The 16,548-nt window shown below is 41.9% G+C and overlaps 1 protein-coding gene across 1 annotated transcript in view; it reads right to left on the bottom strand.

Annotated features, from left to right (window-relative positions):
* The window catches only part of LOC126266928 (uncharacterized), a 36,134-nt gene extending 19,834 nt beyond the window's left edge, over positions 1-16,300 (bottom strand). The window contains exons 1-2 of the mRNA XM_049971619.1: positions 16,194-16,300; positions 7,627-7,804 (exon numbers count right to left, since the gene is read on the bottom strand). Coding sequence (XP_049827576.1) covers positions 7,627-7,804; positions 16,194-16,290 — 275 coding nt within the window. The 5' untranslated portion in view covers positions 16,291-16,300. The remainder of the gene's footprint in view (positions 1-7,626; positions 7,805-16,193) is intronic.
* Between the last annotated feature and the right edge of the window lie 248 nt (positions 16,301-16,548).

A 16,548-nucleotide genomic window follows, 5' to 3' on the forward strand; every position in this document is an offset into this window, starting at 1 on the left:
GCACCATCACGTTTCCAACTTTGATATAGGTCTGATTGTAGCCTATTGCGATTGCAGTTTATCGTATCGCGTCATTGCTGCTCGCGTTGGTCGAGATCCAATGCCTGTTAGCAGAATATGGAATCTGTGGGTTCAGGAGGGTAATACGGAACGCAGTGCTGGATCCCAACGGCCTCGCATCACTAGCAGTCGAGATGACAGGCATCTTATCCGCATGGCTGTAACGGCTCGTGCAGCCATGTCTCGGTCCCTGACAGATTGGGACGTTTGCAAGACAACAACCATCTGCACGAACAGTTCGACGACGTTCGCAGCAGCATGGACTATCAGCTCGGTTACCCTTGACGCTGCATCACAGACAAGAGAGCCTGCGATGATGTACGCAACTACGAACCTGGGTGCACTAATGGCAAAACGTCATTTTTTCGGATGAATCTAGGTTCTGTTTACAGCATCATGATGGTCGCATCCGTGTTTGGCGACATTGCGGTAAATGCACATTGGAAGCTTGTATGCGTCATCGCCATACTGGCGTATCACCCAGCGTGATGGTGTGGGGTGCCATCGTTTACAAGTCTCGGTCACCTCTTGTTCGCAGTGACGGCACTGGCTAGCACATTCTCCAGATCTCTCACCAATTGAAAACGTCTGGTCAATGGTGGCCGAGCAACTGGAAGTTGATGACTGGAAACTTGTTGCCTAGTTGGACGACAGAACTGAAACACCATACTACAAATAGAATCACCTATCGTCCAAAATACTGATGTCATAAGCTGTTCGTATAGTTCTAACAGACAAGTGGAACATAATGCGTCCTTATTATTGTAAAATAGAAAATTAAAGGAGAACTTCTTTTCTAATTGATATATCAGTTGAGAATGATTGATATGACCTATAAATTGCATCAAAAATAAAGGACTACAAAAGAATTAGCATTTTAATAAGAGGTTCACTTTTGTGGAAGACACCAAATGTTGAAATCCTGGGAAGAACACCTTAGTATTCGAAGATACACAGTGGTTGGAAAGCAGCGATAGTAGATGTGCTTAGATCCCTGTCCAGTTGTATTTCATTAAAAGATACCACTGTTTTATTCGAGCTGAAATTCCACCAACGACGATTTAATAGAAGAACAACTAGCTCTGCCGATATGACTACAGAGAAATCAACGATTTTTAGATGCTACGGCATTGGTACGCTAGCTGATACTGAGTATCTAAATAAGTAAAATAATAAAAGGAAGACGAGAAAGCAGAAAGTGTTCAAATCTATTCGAATTCGTTAAACTCTGCCGAATTATTTTTGATTATAACATAGCATGTCTACAGATCTTACAGTAATTACGTGATAAATGTGTATTTGAGAAGCTAGTGTAGGTAAAGCATTGCTCTTTATAAATTGTAGTACGTTCCGTCAGCTATTAAAGAAAGAACTGAAATAGCAGCTAAAAGTTATGACAAAAACTTTGTCAACTAGAGAAATATGCAATTATGAGAATCTGTAACCAACATTGCTTGGAAGCCAAACCTGGCACAATATGAGGTGTCATTTCATAGAATTCTAATTATCTGACAGTTAATTAAATGATGTAATTTTAAACACCAAAGCTAAGCAGGGCGGTAGTATAACTAAAAATTCAGTGTCGTTCACAATGTAACTCGCTGAAAAATTATAGTTTCCAGGCCATTAGGCTTGCAGCTTACTTAATAAATAACGTTGAAGGGTATTATAATAGAACTGTTTGGTAGAGCGCTGGGACGTTGGAAATATTTTGTCGATTCCGCACAGCACAAATGCGGCGGAAACATTATCCCCCATGGCTACGGTCATCCGTTCCAGTAACGTTACACTTTATATTTTTACGACCTTTCAAGGTCCAGTGATTAAAAACGACGGAATTGTAAAACGTATTTATATACTGCGTTCACTGGGGTTTGACTCCATAAATGGACACATAAAACTCAACTGTTATTAACAGCAAGTTTCAAATACAATGTCAGGCCTGTCTGGAAGTAAATAATGCTGGTCAAATCAGATCTGCGTTCTGCATCCTTCGTTCCAAAGCTGTGTAGCGTTGACAGTGTAGTTAAATAAACACAATTATCGAAACGTTGTAAACATCTGGGCGAAGTTGAAGAGTAAGAGAGGAATCATCGTTATCTATTCGTACAAACAGAACTGTTTACGGAACCTGTGATACATTCAAGGGGTGTATGCTTATCCTGATATTGTGCGCTGATCCTAGGACCGTCTGAAACCAGGACTTGGTGCCCCTCCTGTCTGCAGTACTGGTGTTGTTGGGTACGCTACTGCTGTGATGCCTCCTTCTACAGCTACAAGTGAAGTGGAAACTATTGTCTCCCTATTGCTGTCCGGTGCTCCTGCCGCACTGTTCTTGTTGACACATGTCTTGCTACAAACAAACCAGTTTTGTGAGTCAACGCAACTGACGTGGCTGCGCTATCGTACACAGCCGAAAGAGCAGTATGTCCTCTCGGGCGCTAGCTGTGTGGGGCTGTTGAGATCCCACTTGCTGTTAAGTATGTTTCTTTAAAACCCGTCGATTAAATTTTCTCATAAAGTTTTAGGATCGCTATCAACGCGAGGAACAATATCGAGCAGCTATAAGCAGCAGTCACAATTGGGAACAATCATACCGCTGTCAAATTCTGACAAGTGTTGACTAGACTCTCTCCTACTTACATGATCCTCTTACAAACAAGAAACATCCACATGTTATTTCTGAATCAGAGTGCGGTAATCCTACCTACGTTCTACGGTTGCGCTGAAATGTTAACCATTTGCATGTATAAGCATGTAGTACACTTCAAACCAATGTGATTTTTGTTGTATTTCTCCTTCATGGCGTTGCAGCAATATGAGCGTGATGATGACTATTACTAAACATTTTGAAAGAAATAGCTGTTCCCTTCATGCAAGGATTTTCAGGGAAGAGATAAAGCATGACTAGCTACGTAGTTTTACACATAGGCCCTTGCTTCCTACTTGATATTTCCCTGCTGAATCTAAAGTTGACAGTATCAATATACAGAGATTTGACGGACTGGCAGGGGTTGTTCGACGCTCAGGCGACATCAGTCGCCACTTGAGGCGCGAAGATGAGAGCGACTGCAGAGGTGCCACAGTTGTAAGGTTCACGTGAAAGACGCGTAACAGTAGCGGCCGCTTGGGGACTCAAGCTGAGAGCGGGCCCACGTGTGTACAGTGCATAACATAAACTAACGCGGGCTACAGCGTGCGAGGGAAAAGGGGGGAGGGGCTGGCACCACTCGTATGGAAAATTTATCTACAGCCGGCCCCGAAAACTGGACATTTTCGATCACTGGCACAAGAGTGAACTGAAAAAATCGTTCTGAGTGACTTGCTCGCACATACCACATTTCTGGGTTAACAATTGTAGATCAACAATATCTAATGTCGAAGTCACCATTGTCAGTAAACCTTGATTCAACCGAGCACATCATAGGAAGCTCTGTGTCAGTTCATCGAGTGTAAACTATAGAATACTGACATAAATGAGGAACGCACATTGTTGTTGTTGTTGTTGTCTTCAGTCCTGGGACTGGCTTGATGCAGCTCTCCATGCTACTCTGTCCTGTGCAAGCTTCTTCATCTCCCAGTACTAGTGTATTCATCTCTTGGTCTCCCTCTACGATTTTTACCCTCCACGCTGCCCTCCAATGCTAAATTTGTGATTCCTTGATGCCTCAGGACATGTCATACCAGCCGATCCCTTCTTCTAGTCAAGTTGTGCCACAAACTTCTCTTCGCCCCAATCCTATTCAATACCTCCTCATTAGTTACGTGATCTATCTACCTTATCTTCAGCATTCTTCTGTAGCACCACATTTCGAAACCTTCTATTCTCTTCTTGTCCAAACTAGTTATCGTCCATGTTTCACTTCCATACATGGCTACACTCCATACAAATACTTTCAGAAACGACTTCCTGATACATAAATCTATATTCGATGTTAACAAATTTCTCTTCTTCAGAAACGCTTTCCTTGCCATTGCCAGTCTACATTTTATATCCTCTCTACTTCGATCATCATCAGTTATTTTACTTCCTAAATAGCAAAACTCCTTTACTACTTTAAGTGTCTCATTTCCTAATCTAATTCCCTCAGCATCACCCGATTTAATTTGACTACATTCCATTATCCTCGTTTTACTTTTGTTGATGTTCATCTTATATCCTCCTTTCAAGACACTGTCCATTCTGTTCAACTGCTCTTGCAGGTCCTTTGCTGTCTCTGAGAGAATTACACTGTCATCGGAAAAACCTCAAAGTTTTTACTTCTTCTCCATGAATTTCAATACCTACTCCGAATTTTTCTTTTGTTTCCTTTACTGCTTGCTCAATATACAGATTGAATAACATCGGGGAGAGGCTACAACCCTGTCGCACTCCTTTCCCAACCACTGCTTCCCTTTCATGCCCCTCGACTCTTATGACTGCCATCTGGTTTCTGTACAAATTGTAAATAGCCTTTCGCTCCCTGTATTTTACCCCTGCTACCTTCAGAATTTGATTGAGAGTGTTCCAGTCAACATTGTCAAAAGCTTTCTCCAAGTCTACAAATGCTAAAAAAGTAGGTTTGCCTTTTCTTAATCTTTCTTCTAAGGTAAGTCGTAAGGTCAGTATTGCCTCACGTGTTCCAACATTTCTACGGAATCCAAACTGATGTTCCCCGAGGTCCGCATCTACCAGTTTTTCCATTTGTCTGTAAAGAACTGGCGTTAGTATTTTGCAGCTGTGACTTATTAAACTAATAGTCCGGTAATTTTCACATCTGTCAGCACCTGCTTTCTTTGGGATTGGAATTATTATATTCTTCTTGAAGTGTGAGGGTAATTCGCCTGTCTCATATATCTTGCTCACCAGCTGGTAGAGTTTTGTCAGGACTGGCTCTCCCAAGGCCGTCAGTAGTTCTAATAGAATGTTGTCTACTCCCGGGGCCTTGTTTCGACTCAGGTCTTTCAGTGCTGGAACGTACATACCATACCTAAAAAGCTTACGCGTCCTGTTTTCTACCTGAAATGTTATTTGATTTGATGCATTTTCATGGTTTTCTTGTATGTTTGCCAAACTGTAGCCCCAAGAATATATGTATATACAATGTTCAGGAAGTGAGTGTATTGTGACCACAAGCCGGCCGCAGTGGCCGAGCGGTTCTAGGCGCTTCAGTCCGGAACCGCGCGACTTCTCCGGTCGCATGTTCGAATCCTGCCTCGAGCATGGATGTGTGTGATATCCTTAGGTTAGTTAGGTTTAAGTCTAGGGGACTGATGACCTCAGCTGTTAAGTCCCATAGTGCTCAGAGCCATTTATTGCGAACACAACAGGCTGCGGTTTTCGTTTTTGAGGGTTGGTAACACTGAGTCGTAGAGGGAGTGGCAGGGGGACCCTGACCAGAGCTAGCATCGCAGAAACACGGTAGTACGAATGTCCAGTTGCGTGGAAGATGGCAAGAAATCCCGCCAAGTAAGAGCCACTTGCTGAGATCCGGTTCCTTCTCGCGGAAGGAATAAAACCTATAGAAGTTTTTTTTTTTTTTTTTTTTGCGGATCAGAAAGATTTGCAACTTAAGTGTTATGAACAGAACTAATGTGTCTAAGTTGTGTAGGAAGTCTAGTGACGGAAAAACAAACGATCATGACGAACAGAAGAGCAGAAGACCTTCCATTCTGACTGTTGAGTTGATGTAAAAAATTGAGGAAAGTGATCCTGAAGACCGCCGAGTGAAAGTGGATCAAACTCCTGTGATGTGTCCACAATACTGCAAAACTCTCTTATACCAGACACTCAGAGAAACACTGAGCTAACAGAAACTGTGCGCAAGATTGGTCCGAAAACAGCGAACAGAGCAGCACAAAAACGTCGGGTCAGCAGCACCCGCGAGATTATTGGGGGACATGAACTGGAAGGTTTTTCTAGGCTCTGATGTGACTGGAGATTAAACGTGACGGTTCGTTACACGCCTGAGACGAAAGACAGTCGTCATAGTGGCGGCACACCAATTATCATATCCACAAAAACAATTTCGGGCAAAAAAATTATAACCTCGGTGTTCTGGGACCACAATGGCGTCATTTTGCTTGAATTTCTGCTGCATGGGGAGATCACCAGTCAACAACGATATTGTGAGAACTTGAAAAGATCAGAAGCAGCGTTCGAAACAACAAGAGCGGAATGTTTCACAAGCCCTCCCTCTCTCGGTCTTAGCCACCAAGGCGCTATTGGTCTCTTTTGCGTGGGATTTTCTAAACCACTCCCCGTATTCCTCTGACTTGGCGCCTGCAGATTATTATCTTTCCACTTCCGTGAAGACACACAGCGGACATGGGGGAAGGAGCTTATGGGATAGTTCTTCGAGGGGAGCACAAAGAATCTTGTTGCCACGGCTCAGCACATGCACTGAAAGGGACAGCGATTTTTGTCAACAATTATATCAACAGTGTACTGTAATTTTTTCATTTCTAAAAACTATAAAAATCTAGTATACTTACTTTCTGATTAGGGTGTAAAAAAGCTGTGTACAAAACAGTCACAGGTTCTTCACTAGAAATTCGTGAAGCTTTTGGACACTCTAAAACTTTACATACATAATTTTATACATATTTTCTTGATTCTTTTTCTACGTAAATGCTCTGCCTTAAGGACAGTAGTGCTATTTTATGAAGCAATCAAGTTTCAAATGACAAATTGGAGATTACCATTTTTTATTTTCATTTTTTTTCTTTGTTCTGGAAGAACGAAAGGGGTAAGGAAAGAGGAGAAAAAGAGTTGAGATTTGTCTATCGTCTCGGGTAGTAGTATTGAGAATACAGATTATTGTTCTTAGTGTAAACACAAGGAGAAGGAAAGGAAACGCTGCATTTAAAGCAAAACATAAACATTGGTTTACTTATGAATGTGAGTAAACTGGTAACTCTTGTCAGTCGACAAGTTTAGTAATACGTCGAATGCTTACAGTAACAAATAAAAATATTTTGAAACGAAACGGTATTATCCTCATACCTCTAGAACACAGGCTACCAAAGTGATTTACAGTATGAGTATCTATCTCTTTTAATAAACCATAGTTTCTCCTGTTCACTAAAACCCGAATAAAACACAATGTTGAGGTAAGAAAGCACACAAAAATTAATATAATAAGAATCTTAGTGGAATAAATTTGATTCTGCACCATAACCACTTCTCATGAACAGGAAAAGATAAAACAAAGACAGTGCCATTCGCTTCTGCTATATACCTATCAGGTATGATTACCATAAGTCCTGAGGTAGCGTCCGCTTGTGTCGCAACAGATAAATAATTTTCATGATGTTTATATTAAAAGGAAAGTGTACTTCAAAGCTCGAGAATTGGAAAAACTGTAATTCCTAATTAATCTCCTATAATTGCGAGGCATATAAGAGAAATTCGTCTATAAAATGAGATATCGTGAATTAATACTTAAACGTTGTTCAGCTGCCTATTAGTATGGACGGAAAGAAAGAAAAAAGTGGTAACTTCCAAAACCAGGAAGATTCGCCGTAGCCCTGCAGTCGGACATTAATTCCCAAAATCCATTCCCCAGAACGTTCTTCATACGATACCTGAAAGTATTCGTTGAACGCCAGGGAGCTAGTTCTGCTCCGTTCCCGAGTCCGTCCAAAGGCCAGAAGCTATGCAAAGGTTCTCCAAAGCTGTCGTACATTGTGGTGTACACTCCATCCTGGAAAGTCCCTGCACCAGCGTACGCTAACGCCGGCATCTCCTCTCCAACCGCTACACCTGGAACACCGGGTTCTAAGTCAGTCTTTCCCGCAACGAGTTCCAATATACTGAGCTTCGCGATTTACTTACCTCACTTAAATATGCTGTAGAATTCCGTTATAAGTAATTCTGAATAGCACGTAAAAAATTAAAATCTGCTTTGTGAAGATATTTGCTTCCAGAAATAAAATATAACAGCGGAGGACTTCTGCATTCGTGGCTAGTAATTGAAGAGAGAATAATCAGATATCTTCCTAGTAGGATGAGCCACACTATAGTAGAATGTGATACCTTGAAAATCCTGATACTATCACAAAGTTCAAAGTCTGTCGAGTTATTTGCAACACCTACCAAAAGCAATTGACAGTAACATACATGGAAGAACATGAAAGACAAAATCGAATCGTGTAGAGCGTAGAACAAGTTTACAGATTATCGCAGTTAAGTTTGGCTTGCATGTCGAAAAGGAGCGATGAAAGCGAAGAAATAATTCATACGAGGAATAAAATTTGGTGGCTCATGAATAGTAAAGTTAACGATAGCAGACGATATAGCACGAAAGTAAATGAGACTCAAAACACCTCTTTAATGAAGCGCATAGCTTACTCAGTACATAATGTATTAAGAACAAGCAGTGATAACACTAATAAAATGCACAGTATTGTAAAGGAACATATGGACTGGCTTAACAGGACAGAAAAGACATAAAAATACAAAAAGTGTAATAGGAATATTATACTAATGGCATAAGAAAATTCGTGTTACCATTAAACGCAAGAAACAGCGCGACCACACTACTGCCAAGAACGATGGAAAATTGTGTTAGGAACATAACGCAGAAAGATGCACAATTATGAAACTACGAGCTGCTGAAATCGGTATAGGTTTTAAGAGAAGAATCACCGATAAGAAACAAATTACAAAGGCCTGGATATGGTCACAGCTCAAAGTTCATTCTTGCACCAGTACCTTAACCAGATTAGCGCCATGATACCAGCGTATATATAAAAAGGGTACGAATTTTGAAAAGACCAAGTAGAAGATGTTTCAGGTGCTGACAGTGTTCGATTGCATGCAGTCTATCGACCTTTTTCACAGGAAACTGTCCATCGGTATCGTATCAGTGCACTTGTCAAATTGTGTAACAGGGGTATTCAAACAACTGGGTATGTTACACGAAATATGCTTATACGCCAGATTCATCGATTTCCTGCGTCGACATGTGATGACGGGCACCCTTTCTTGGAACTCTTCCTCTCCGGTCTAAGGAACGAAATACGAAAGGTTCGTGGTTAGTTTCCGGTGGATGCTGACATTATTAAAGAATAACTGGCCTTCTCTGATTTGGGGAAGAGCGGGAGAGGAATATTGTGTATCTGTCTTTTCAAAGGCAGGCCGGTTTGGCCGAACTGTTCTAGGCGCTTCAGTTTGGAACCGCGCGACCGCTACGGTCGCAGGTTCGAATCCTGCCTCCGGTTTAGATGTGTGTGATGTACTTAGGTTAGTTAGGTTTAAGTAGTTCTAAATTCTAGGGTACTGATGACCTCAGATGATAAGTCCCACAGTACTCAGAGCCATTTGAACCATTTCTCTTCAAAGAAATCATTCTGCTTTTCCCCGAGGTGACATACGTAAACGGTGGGACTACGTAATGTTGAAAGGCAGGCTGATTTCTCCGGATTAGAAAAAAAGAATAAAACAAAATAAATAAACGGAAGAAAAAGTTGGATAAGAAACAAATTTATCGTGACATCCTCGTATACAGTGATTAAATTACAGTGGTAATTCGATGTTTTATTCTAATTTGATGCGGCAAGGTTTCCGTGAACACATTATAGAAGGAAGGTCAGAGTTTTGTATCCCCTAGTTGCTGGAGTCTTAAGAGCCGGGATCCTAGCTCCAGCCATTGACTTTTTGATAGATCCATTCCAGACTTTGCCTTGTGTGATTTACGTAAATCACTGAACAAAAAATTTGAATAATCAGGGTAGCTTCGGATCCCCTTCCTCCTTGATGTGATTGTCTAATTTATTTACCAAGTACGATACAGACTATGAAGTAAAATGATCTCTTTATAATGGATGTTGCACTGTTTTGCTAATCTGAACTTAATGCAACATTATTTGTCTCATATTTAACATGTCATCAATTTTAATTTCTCTCCGTAATTCTAAAAGTCCACATTCCTGTTAAGGCTAATCCTTAGCAACACACGTCACGGTGTCTTCTTCAGCAGGTCTCAGAAGAGACAAGGCACGACCTTAACAATACATAATGTGATTCTTATGGCTGTGTTTTGTGGACCAGTTGTGATAAACTGCTTGCACATCATGGTCTTTTCGCTGCTCTACCGTTTTTTACTGTATCGTAAATAATCCACAACATTTAGAGCTAACCTTCGAGATTATTTTAACAAATCAGTAAAATAACCACACCAGATTACGGTCCATATGAGCTACTGCTGCGGGTACCGACTGAAAAAGGCAGTGAAAGAGGAAACCATTTTACTACCGCACACACGCACGCCTGAATTTGAGGAAACGTTAGTTACATACAACTCATTATAATGAAATGTGAGAGCGACGCTGTTACCGATGGCACTGTTTCCTTTGATATCCTTGTAGCGTTGCGGCTTTACAGTTCAGTGAAAGGCAGCCATAAACAGGAAACAGAAAATGTATGCTTCGGTTTCAAACGAGTGCCTTTAGTTACTCTTCAGTTTCTCTCGGCATAACTGGTGACAAAGTAATTCACTCGCGCATAGCTGCCTCTACGGCTCCAATGGGAGGATTTCAGCAATCAGACACGTTCGCATCATCACGTCCGCTCTTCAACTGGCTCCCTATGGGCGACAACGCTGCTTTCACCTCTTTCCCCCATCGCTGTTGCTGCCGCTTCGCCTGAGCTTCGAGTCTTATGACGCATCACGGAGAAATATCCGCAGTTACTTCGTCTACCGAAGAAGACAGTTCGTTGTTGTTATGTAGTAGCTCCTTCCGATGCGGTGTACCTCACTGAGATTGTAAACGCAATTGTTCAACCGCTCCCTAACGCGCATATCAACAGATTCGTTAATGACACAGACCCAATACGAGTTCTTGCCTAAAATTTTGTACAGTTGTAATCCGTTCCGTGTCTTTAGGTAAGGTGCTCTGCGACAGTAAACTCGTTTTGCAGCGTTAGTCGAGCGGTCACGGAAGCGACATTCAATTGTACCAAATATTCTGCCGTATATTTTTAAAGTCGCGCTGGCAAAGGATTTCATAGACGTAAGGTTTACACAGTCAGAGGTCACCCTTGATACTAATTAGTAGATCTTGTGTTTCAGAAAGCGTCCTATTTTCCTAGATAGTACGCCGCCGAATGGGGTGTCTACAGTTCTCCAGGTCTTGTTTACGTCTGTGGTATTTTTTCAGTGAAGTGTGCAGTGTTCGCAGTTCTTGCGGAAAAGAGCCTTCAAATAATTCAATTTTTAAGCGAGACTTCCCACGTCAGGATGTGAACCATGTATGGTGCTATAAAACTGTGTTTTGAGCATTTCATTCCTCTGCGAAGCAAGGTAATAACTGTCAGGGTGCAAACCTTGGGTTCCTATTGTCGCATACGCCCACGCTTGCCCCGATATAATCATAGTTGCACTTCGTTAAACATGTTACTGCCGGAGAAAAACTCTGTCAAGGACAAGGTCATTTTATTAACAAGTGATGCGAGAAATTCAGACCAAATGAAATACACATGTTTCAGTAAAGCGTGCCTTAACAGTCGTATCAATACATCAGTACACAGGCGAAGTTTCATATACCCAGTAAAACCAACTGGAACCTCCACAAAATCATTATGGCAAGAAGAATATCCAGGAGTCTTTATCAGAGGGGGAGCTATACCCCAAGGCTCCGACCTAGACTGGCGACTGTGGTAAACGTTGAAATGACGTCGTACGGGCATGGGAAGGTGGGGCTACGCAAAACTTAAGAGTGTGATTGTTGCGAAACACTAACAGCGGAACACCTTCTAAGATGCCCATTAGTGCGGGCAACCAGAGTGTGCGCTAAAGAGGTCCAACTGAATTATACCGAGACGGCTGCAGCCAACACCAAGCAAAATATATCTTATGCTTAGCATTTTACTTGTATGTTTTTATAGAAACATACCTATTTTGCATTTTAAATTATGAACTTGGATTGTTTAGTAGCTATTTATTTTATGATGTATTTCGTACACGAATTTCCAATACCTATGAGTTAGCGACAGATTGATAATCTTGTGGCCACGGCAGTTGCACACCACAAAGAGCATGTTGCGTCGCGGTATCTATATGTGGACGTGCATTGCCCTGCTGAAAAGCACATCAACTACTGCTAAAGAAAGAGTAACAACCCGTTCAAGGTAAAGGGCACTGGTTACTTTACCCTGCAGAACACCAAATGCAACCGCGTGTTGTAACTGACGGCCTCCCGCATCAGAAAACGGAAATGGGGACTTTTGTCGTGGGGGAATGCAGTCGCGAATAGGCATCACACCAGGTCTAAGACATACACCAGCATGTTCATCGCTCGCTTATAGATAGAACCTACTCGCATCAGTTGAGAGATCAGAGTGCCTTTCCACTCTTAGCTCTGTTACTTTGCCGATTGTTGCCTAACCAGAGACGTATGTGAACTTAATCCTGCTACAAGTATACGATTCCCAATAGGCCTTGATGACACAGCTGATCCAAGATGTGCGCGGATTTCGTCCCTAGGCGATGTTCGATAGGTCACCGTTGCTCGCACCATTCGTCGATTTTGACGTGTATCTGTGCTACGCCGACGTCCAGAATCTTGTCTACAGATGTGGGAATGATCCATAGACGACTGCTGAAAACAACGACACAGCACCGATACACTATGACCATCATGTGTAGCAATCCGTCAATATGTCCACCCAGCTTCCCGTAGGCCAACAATGCGACACTGTTCAAATGACTGAAGCTATTCAACAGTAGTATGTTCTTCTTGATGGAGCATGACTGTTTGCAACCACTGTTCGCCTCTTAACTCAGAAAGCTACTGATTGAGCAGCGAAATGAATGGAATATAGTCAGGCCTCCAGAGCAGTATCTGAACCACTTAAGGCCTAACGATTACTAAAAAGGTGTATAATTGTGAAATGAATAACATGTGTTTCCAAGTGTTTAAGTTCTTGAGATATTCTGCAAGCGAGTCAACAGTAGTATAGTAGATTTATGAGCTATAAATGACTAACTAATGTGGCTTTTTACTGAATTATAGAAGGAAATGATTAATTATTAAACAACATTTTTGTGAAAGCCATCCAACTGTTTTACGTATCTTTCTCGTTGATAAAGGATCGCGCCCTTACAAATTATATGTTGGGTATTGCGATCAAATTTAACACTGTCGACGATTCTGAGTAAACTGGAAATATTAGTCTCACATGGACATTTCCTTTTATACCGTTTTAATTTTATTTTTATTTTATGTGTGCTGTGAACGCAATTATGCCACCGAAGTGAAGATACGTAATTCATTGGAAAGGAAGTTAAATAAAAGTAAACTAAAAGATCTACACATTTATAAGCTTGTATCAATAAGAAATATCATGCAAGGATGAGACGGTTTAACAAATAAATATAGTGCAAATCTTTCTGTTACTTAACATTAAAATCTAGAGCAAAATAGGAAAGGAGTAACGGAAATAATTCCCCTGCCTTAGAAATTAAGCTTAACAATAGCAGACTGACGAAGGGGGAAAAATGTTTTCTTCAGTAAAAAGGCTGTACTTGTATGAAATTTGGAGATGAGAATATACTTCATTAAGATGTGCGTCTTCAGTGCACCATTGTGCGAAAGTGAAACTTGGATCATTGGAGTTAAGGAGATGGAGAAACTGTATGTTTTTGTAATAAGGGACTATCGTCGAAAAATGAAGAAGTACCAAAAAGATTATGAGAGGAAACAAATCTATCGAAGACTTTACCAGAAGAAGAGAGGCGTTGATGGTATATCTGATTGTGACAAATTGGTGGTACTCCTGATTGACACCCAAGAATGGTTAATTTAGTGATGGCACAAGCACTAAAAGTGTAAATAATAGGAACAAATAATAAAGTAATACGAACAGGTGAAGAATATGCAAAACAAACAGTAGGTTATAGAGGATTCTGAATATCGTAGTTACATGAAGATGAAAAGACTAGTGCAAGCTGAAGCTCAGCTCGCTCTGTTTGTCCACGAGACAGAAAGCAGTCGATACCGACACTCATGCTGAAGACTTGTTTGTTGACTTTCGGAAGGTGTTTCATCCAGTTCCGTACAGTCACCTACTGAACAACATAGGTGAGTGCGGAATAACAGACTAACTTCGTGACTGAACTGAACAATTCCTAGGAAGCAGAAAACGATACGTCGTTGTCAACGGAGAGAAATCTTCAGATCTAAATTTAACTTCGGGAGTACACCAAGGCAATGTTAAAGGACTGCGACTATTCACTGGCTGTTCCTTCTAATGAGGTAGCAAGACCATAAAGTTGTAGCGAAATGCAGAGAGACTTGCAGAGGATCGTTAACTTTGCTACTCTTGGCCCTGGTCTGTTAAGGTATACGTATGATTGTAAACTCATGTAAGTGAGGATAATTACTTATTTTCGTTCAACTACTGACTCATGTCTTACTATTTAACACCACTAATCTCTTTAATATGTTATTAACAGTTTCTTCAAGCGGAAATGTGGGTGAGTCGTATTGTATGAATGTGAATAACTAGCTTGGGCGATACTCGTTGAGTCGACACTGCAACCATCTCACCGAGGTAACTACGAATTGTAGTAATTGCTTAGAACCTGTACATAATTTAATTAAAATATACGAGTGCCCATTGCGAATCTAACAAAATAGTGACAAAAAAGATCAAGTGAAAGTCCAAGTTCAAGTAGGCAATGAACTGCTTGAACAAGTTGATAAATTTACTTATCTGGGCAGTAATATTACCAGGGATGGAATGTGTAGTAATTCATGGCCAACGAATAGATATGGTAACATATGCCGGTGATATAGCTGTCCTAGCTCAAAGTGAAGAAGATCTTGTAGTCCTACTGAATATAATGGAGAAAGTTATGGGGGAAGAATATAATATGAGAATTAATAAAGCAAAAACGAAAGTAATGGCATGCGACAAAAAAGATCAAGTGAAAGTCCACGTTCATGTAAGCAATGAACTGCCTGAACAAGTTGATAAATTTTACTTGTCTGGGCACTAATATTAGCAGGGATGGAAGGAGCAAGGCAGAAGTGAGAAGTAGAATTGCTCAAGAAAAGACTGCTTTTAACAAGAAGAAAAACATCTTAACATCTAAGAGCATCAGCCTTGAAATCAGAAAAAGATTTTTGAAATCATATGTGTGGAGTGTGGCAAGCTATGGGTGTGAAACATGGACTCTCGGGACAGAGGAAGACCAGAAGCTAAATTCTTTTGAAATGTGATGCTATAGACGCATGCTCAAAATAAAATTTATCGACAAGGTCACAAACGAAAAAAATGGTTCAAATGGCTCCTAGCAAAATGGGACTTTCTGTGGTCATCAGTCCCCTAGAACTTAGAACTACTTAAACCTAACTAAGCTAAGGACATCACACACTTCCATGCCCGAGGCAGGATTTGAACCTGCGACCGTAGCGGTCGCGCGGTTCCAGACTGAAGCGTCTAGAACCGCTCGGCCACACCGGCCGGCGTCAGAAACGAAGTGGTTCTGGAAAGAGCAGGTGAGAAGAGAAGCTTCTGGAGTTTCATTGTTAAAAGGAGAGTGCAATTTACAGGACATCTATTAAGACATAAATGACTCCTGAACACAATCACAGATGGATATGTCGAGCGAAAAAGACCAAGAGGAAGACCACGGCTGAGGTACATGGATCAAATCGTGAAAGATGTGGGATCTAACACCTATAAAGAAATGAAGAGAAAAGCTGAAAGACGCACAGAATGGGGACGAGCTGCAATTGTAGCTGCTGCAAACCAGTCCTTGGATTGACCACTACAAAAAAAATGGTTTAAATGGCTCTGAGCACTATGGGACTCAACTGCTGTGGTCATTAGTCCCCTAGAACTTAGAACTACTTAAACCTAACTAACCTAAGGACATCACACACATCCATGCCCGAGGCAGGATTCGAACCTGCGACCGTAGCAGTCGCACGGTTCCAGACTGCGCGCCTAGAACCGCGAGACCACCGCGGCCGGCTGACCACTACAGAAGAACTGTGAAACTGAGAAACCCTGTATAAGACAAACATCGTCCAAGACCTTTTTTTTTTTTTTTTTTTTGTTTCACGAGAAACCAGCGAAGAAACTAAAGCGTCAGTAGGCGCGTTCAGCGGTGGGGAATCTTATCCCTCCGGTGGAGGCTCACCAGTGCTGAGGTAGGCCGGCGCCGGCAGCCCCCAAGCCCCGCGCGGTGCACACACGGCGGCGGCAGCCATCAGTCTCAGCGTCCAGAGGCACCTCATGTCGCTCTGCCTGTCTGCGGGCTCAAGCCCGCGGTCCCTTTATACTGTATCGGGAGGCGGGCGCACTATCTGCAGACAGCGGACTGCGCCACTTCCGGCGAGCGGGCCGGCGCTCAGGTGCACTTCCGGCGCTTACGCACACCGGCGCTGACTCAGGCTCGTAGAGCACACGACTGCACTCTTCGTCTTCAGGTGACTCCGCACGGGAAGCCCGCACTACACGTTGCTCCGTACTGACACAGGTACAGAAGCAGCCTA

This window comes from Schistocerca gregaria, chromosome 4 (assembly GCF_023897955.1).
Source record: "Schistocerca gregaria isolate iqSchGreg1 chromosome 4, iqSchGreg1.2, whole genome shotgun sequence".
NCBI classification, from domain to species: domain Eukaryota; kingdom Metazoa; phylum Arthropoda; class Insecta; order Orthoptera; family Acrididae; genus Schistocerca; species Schistocerca gregaria.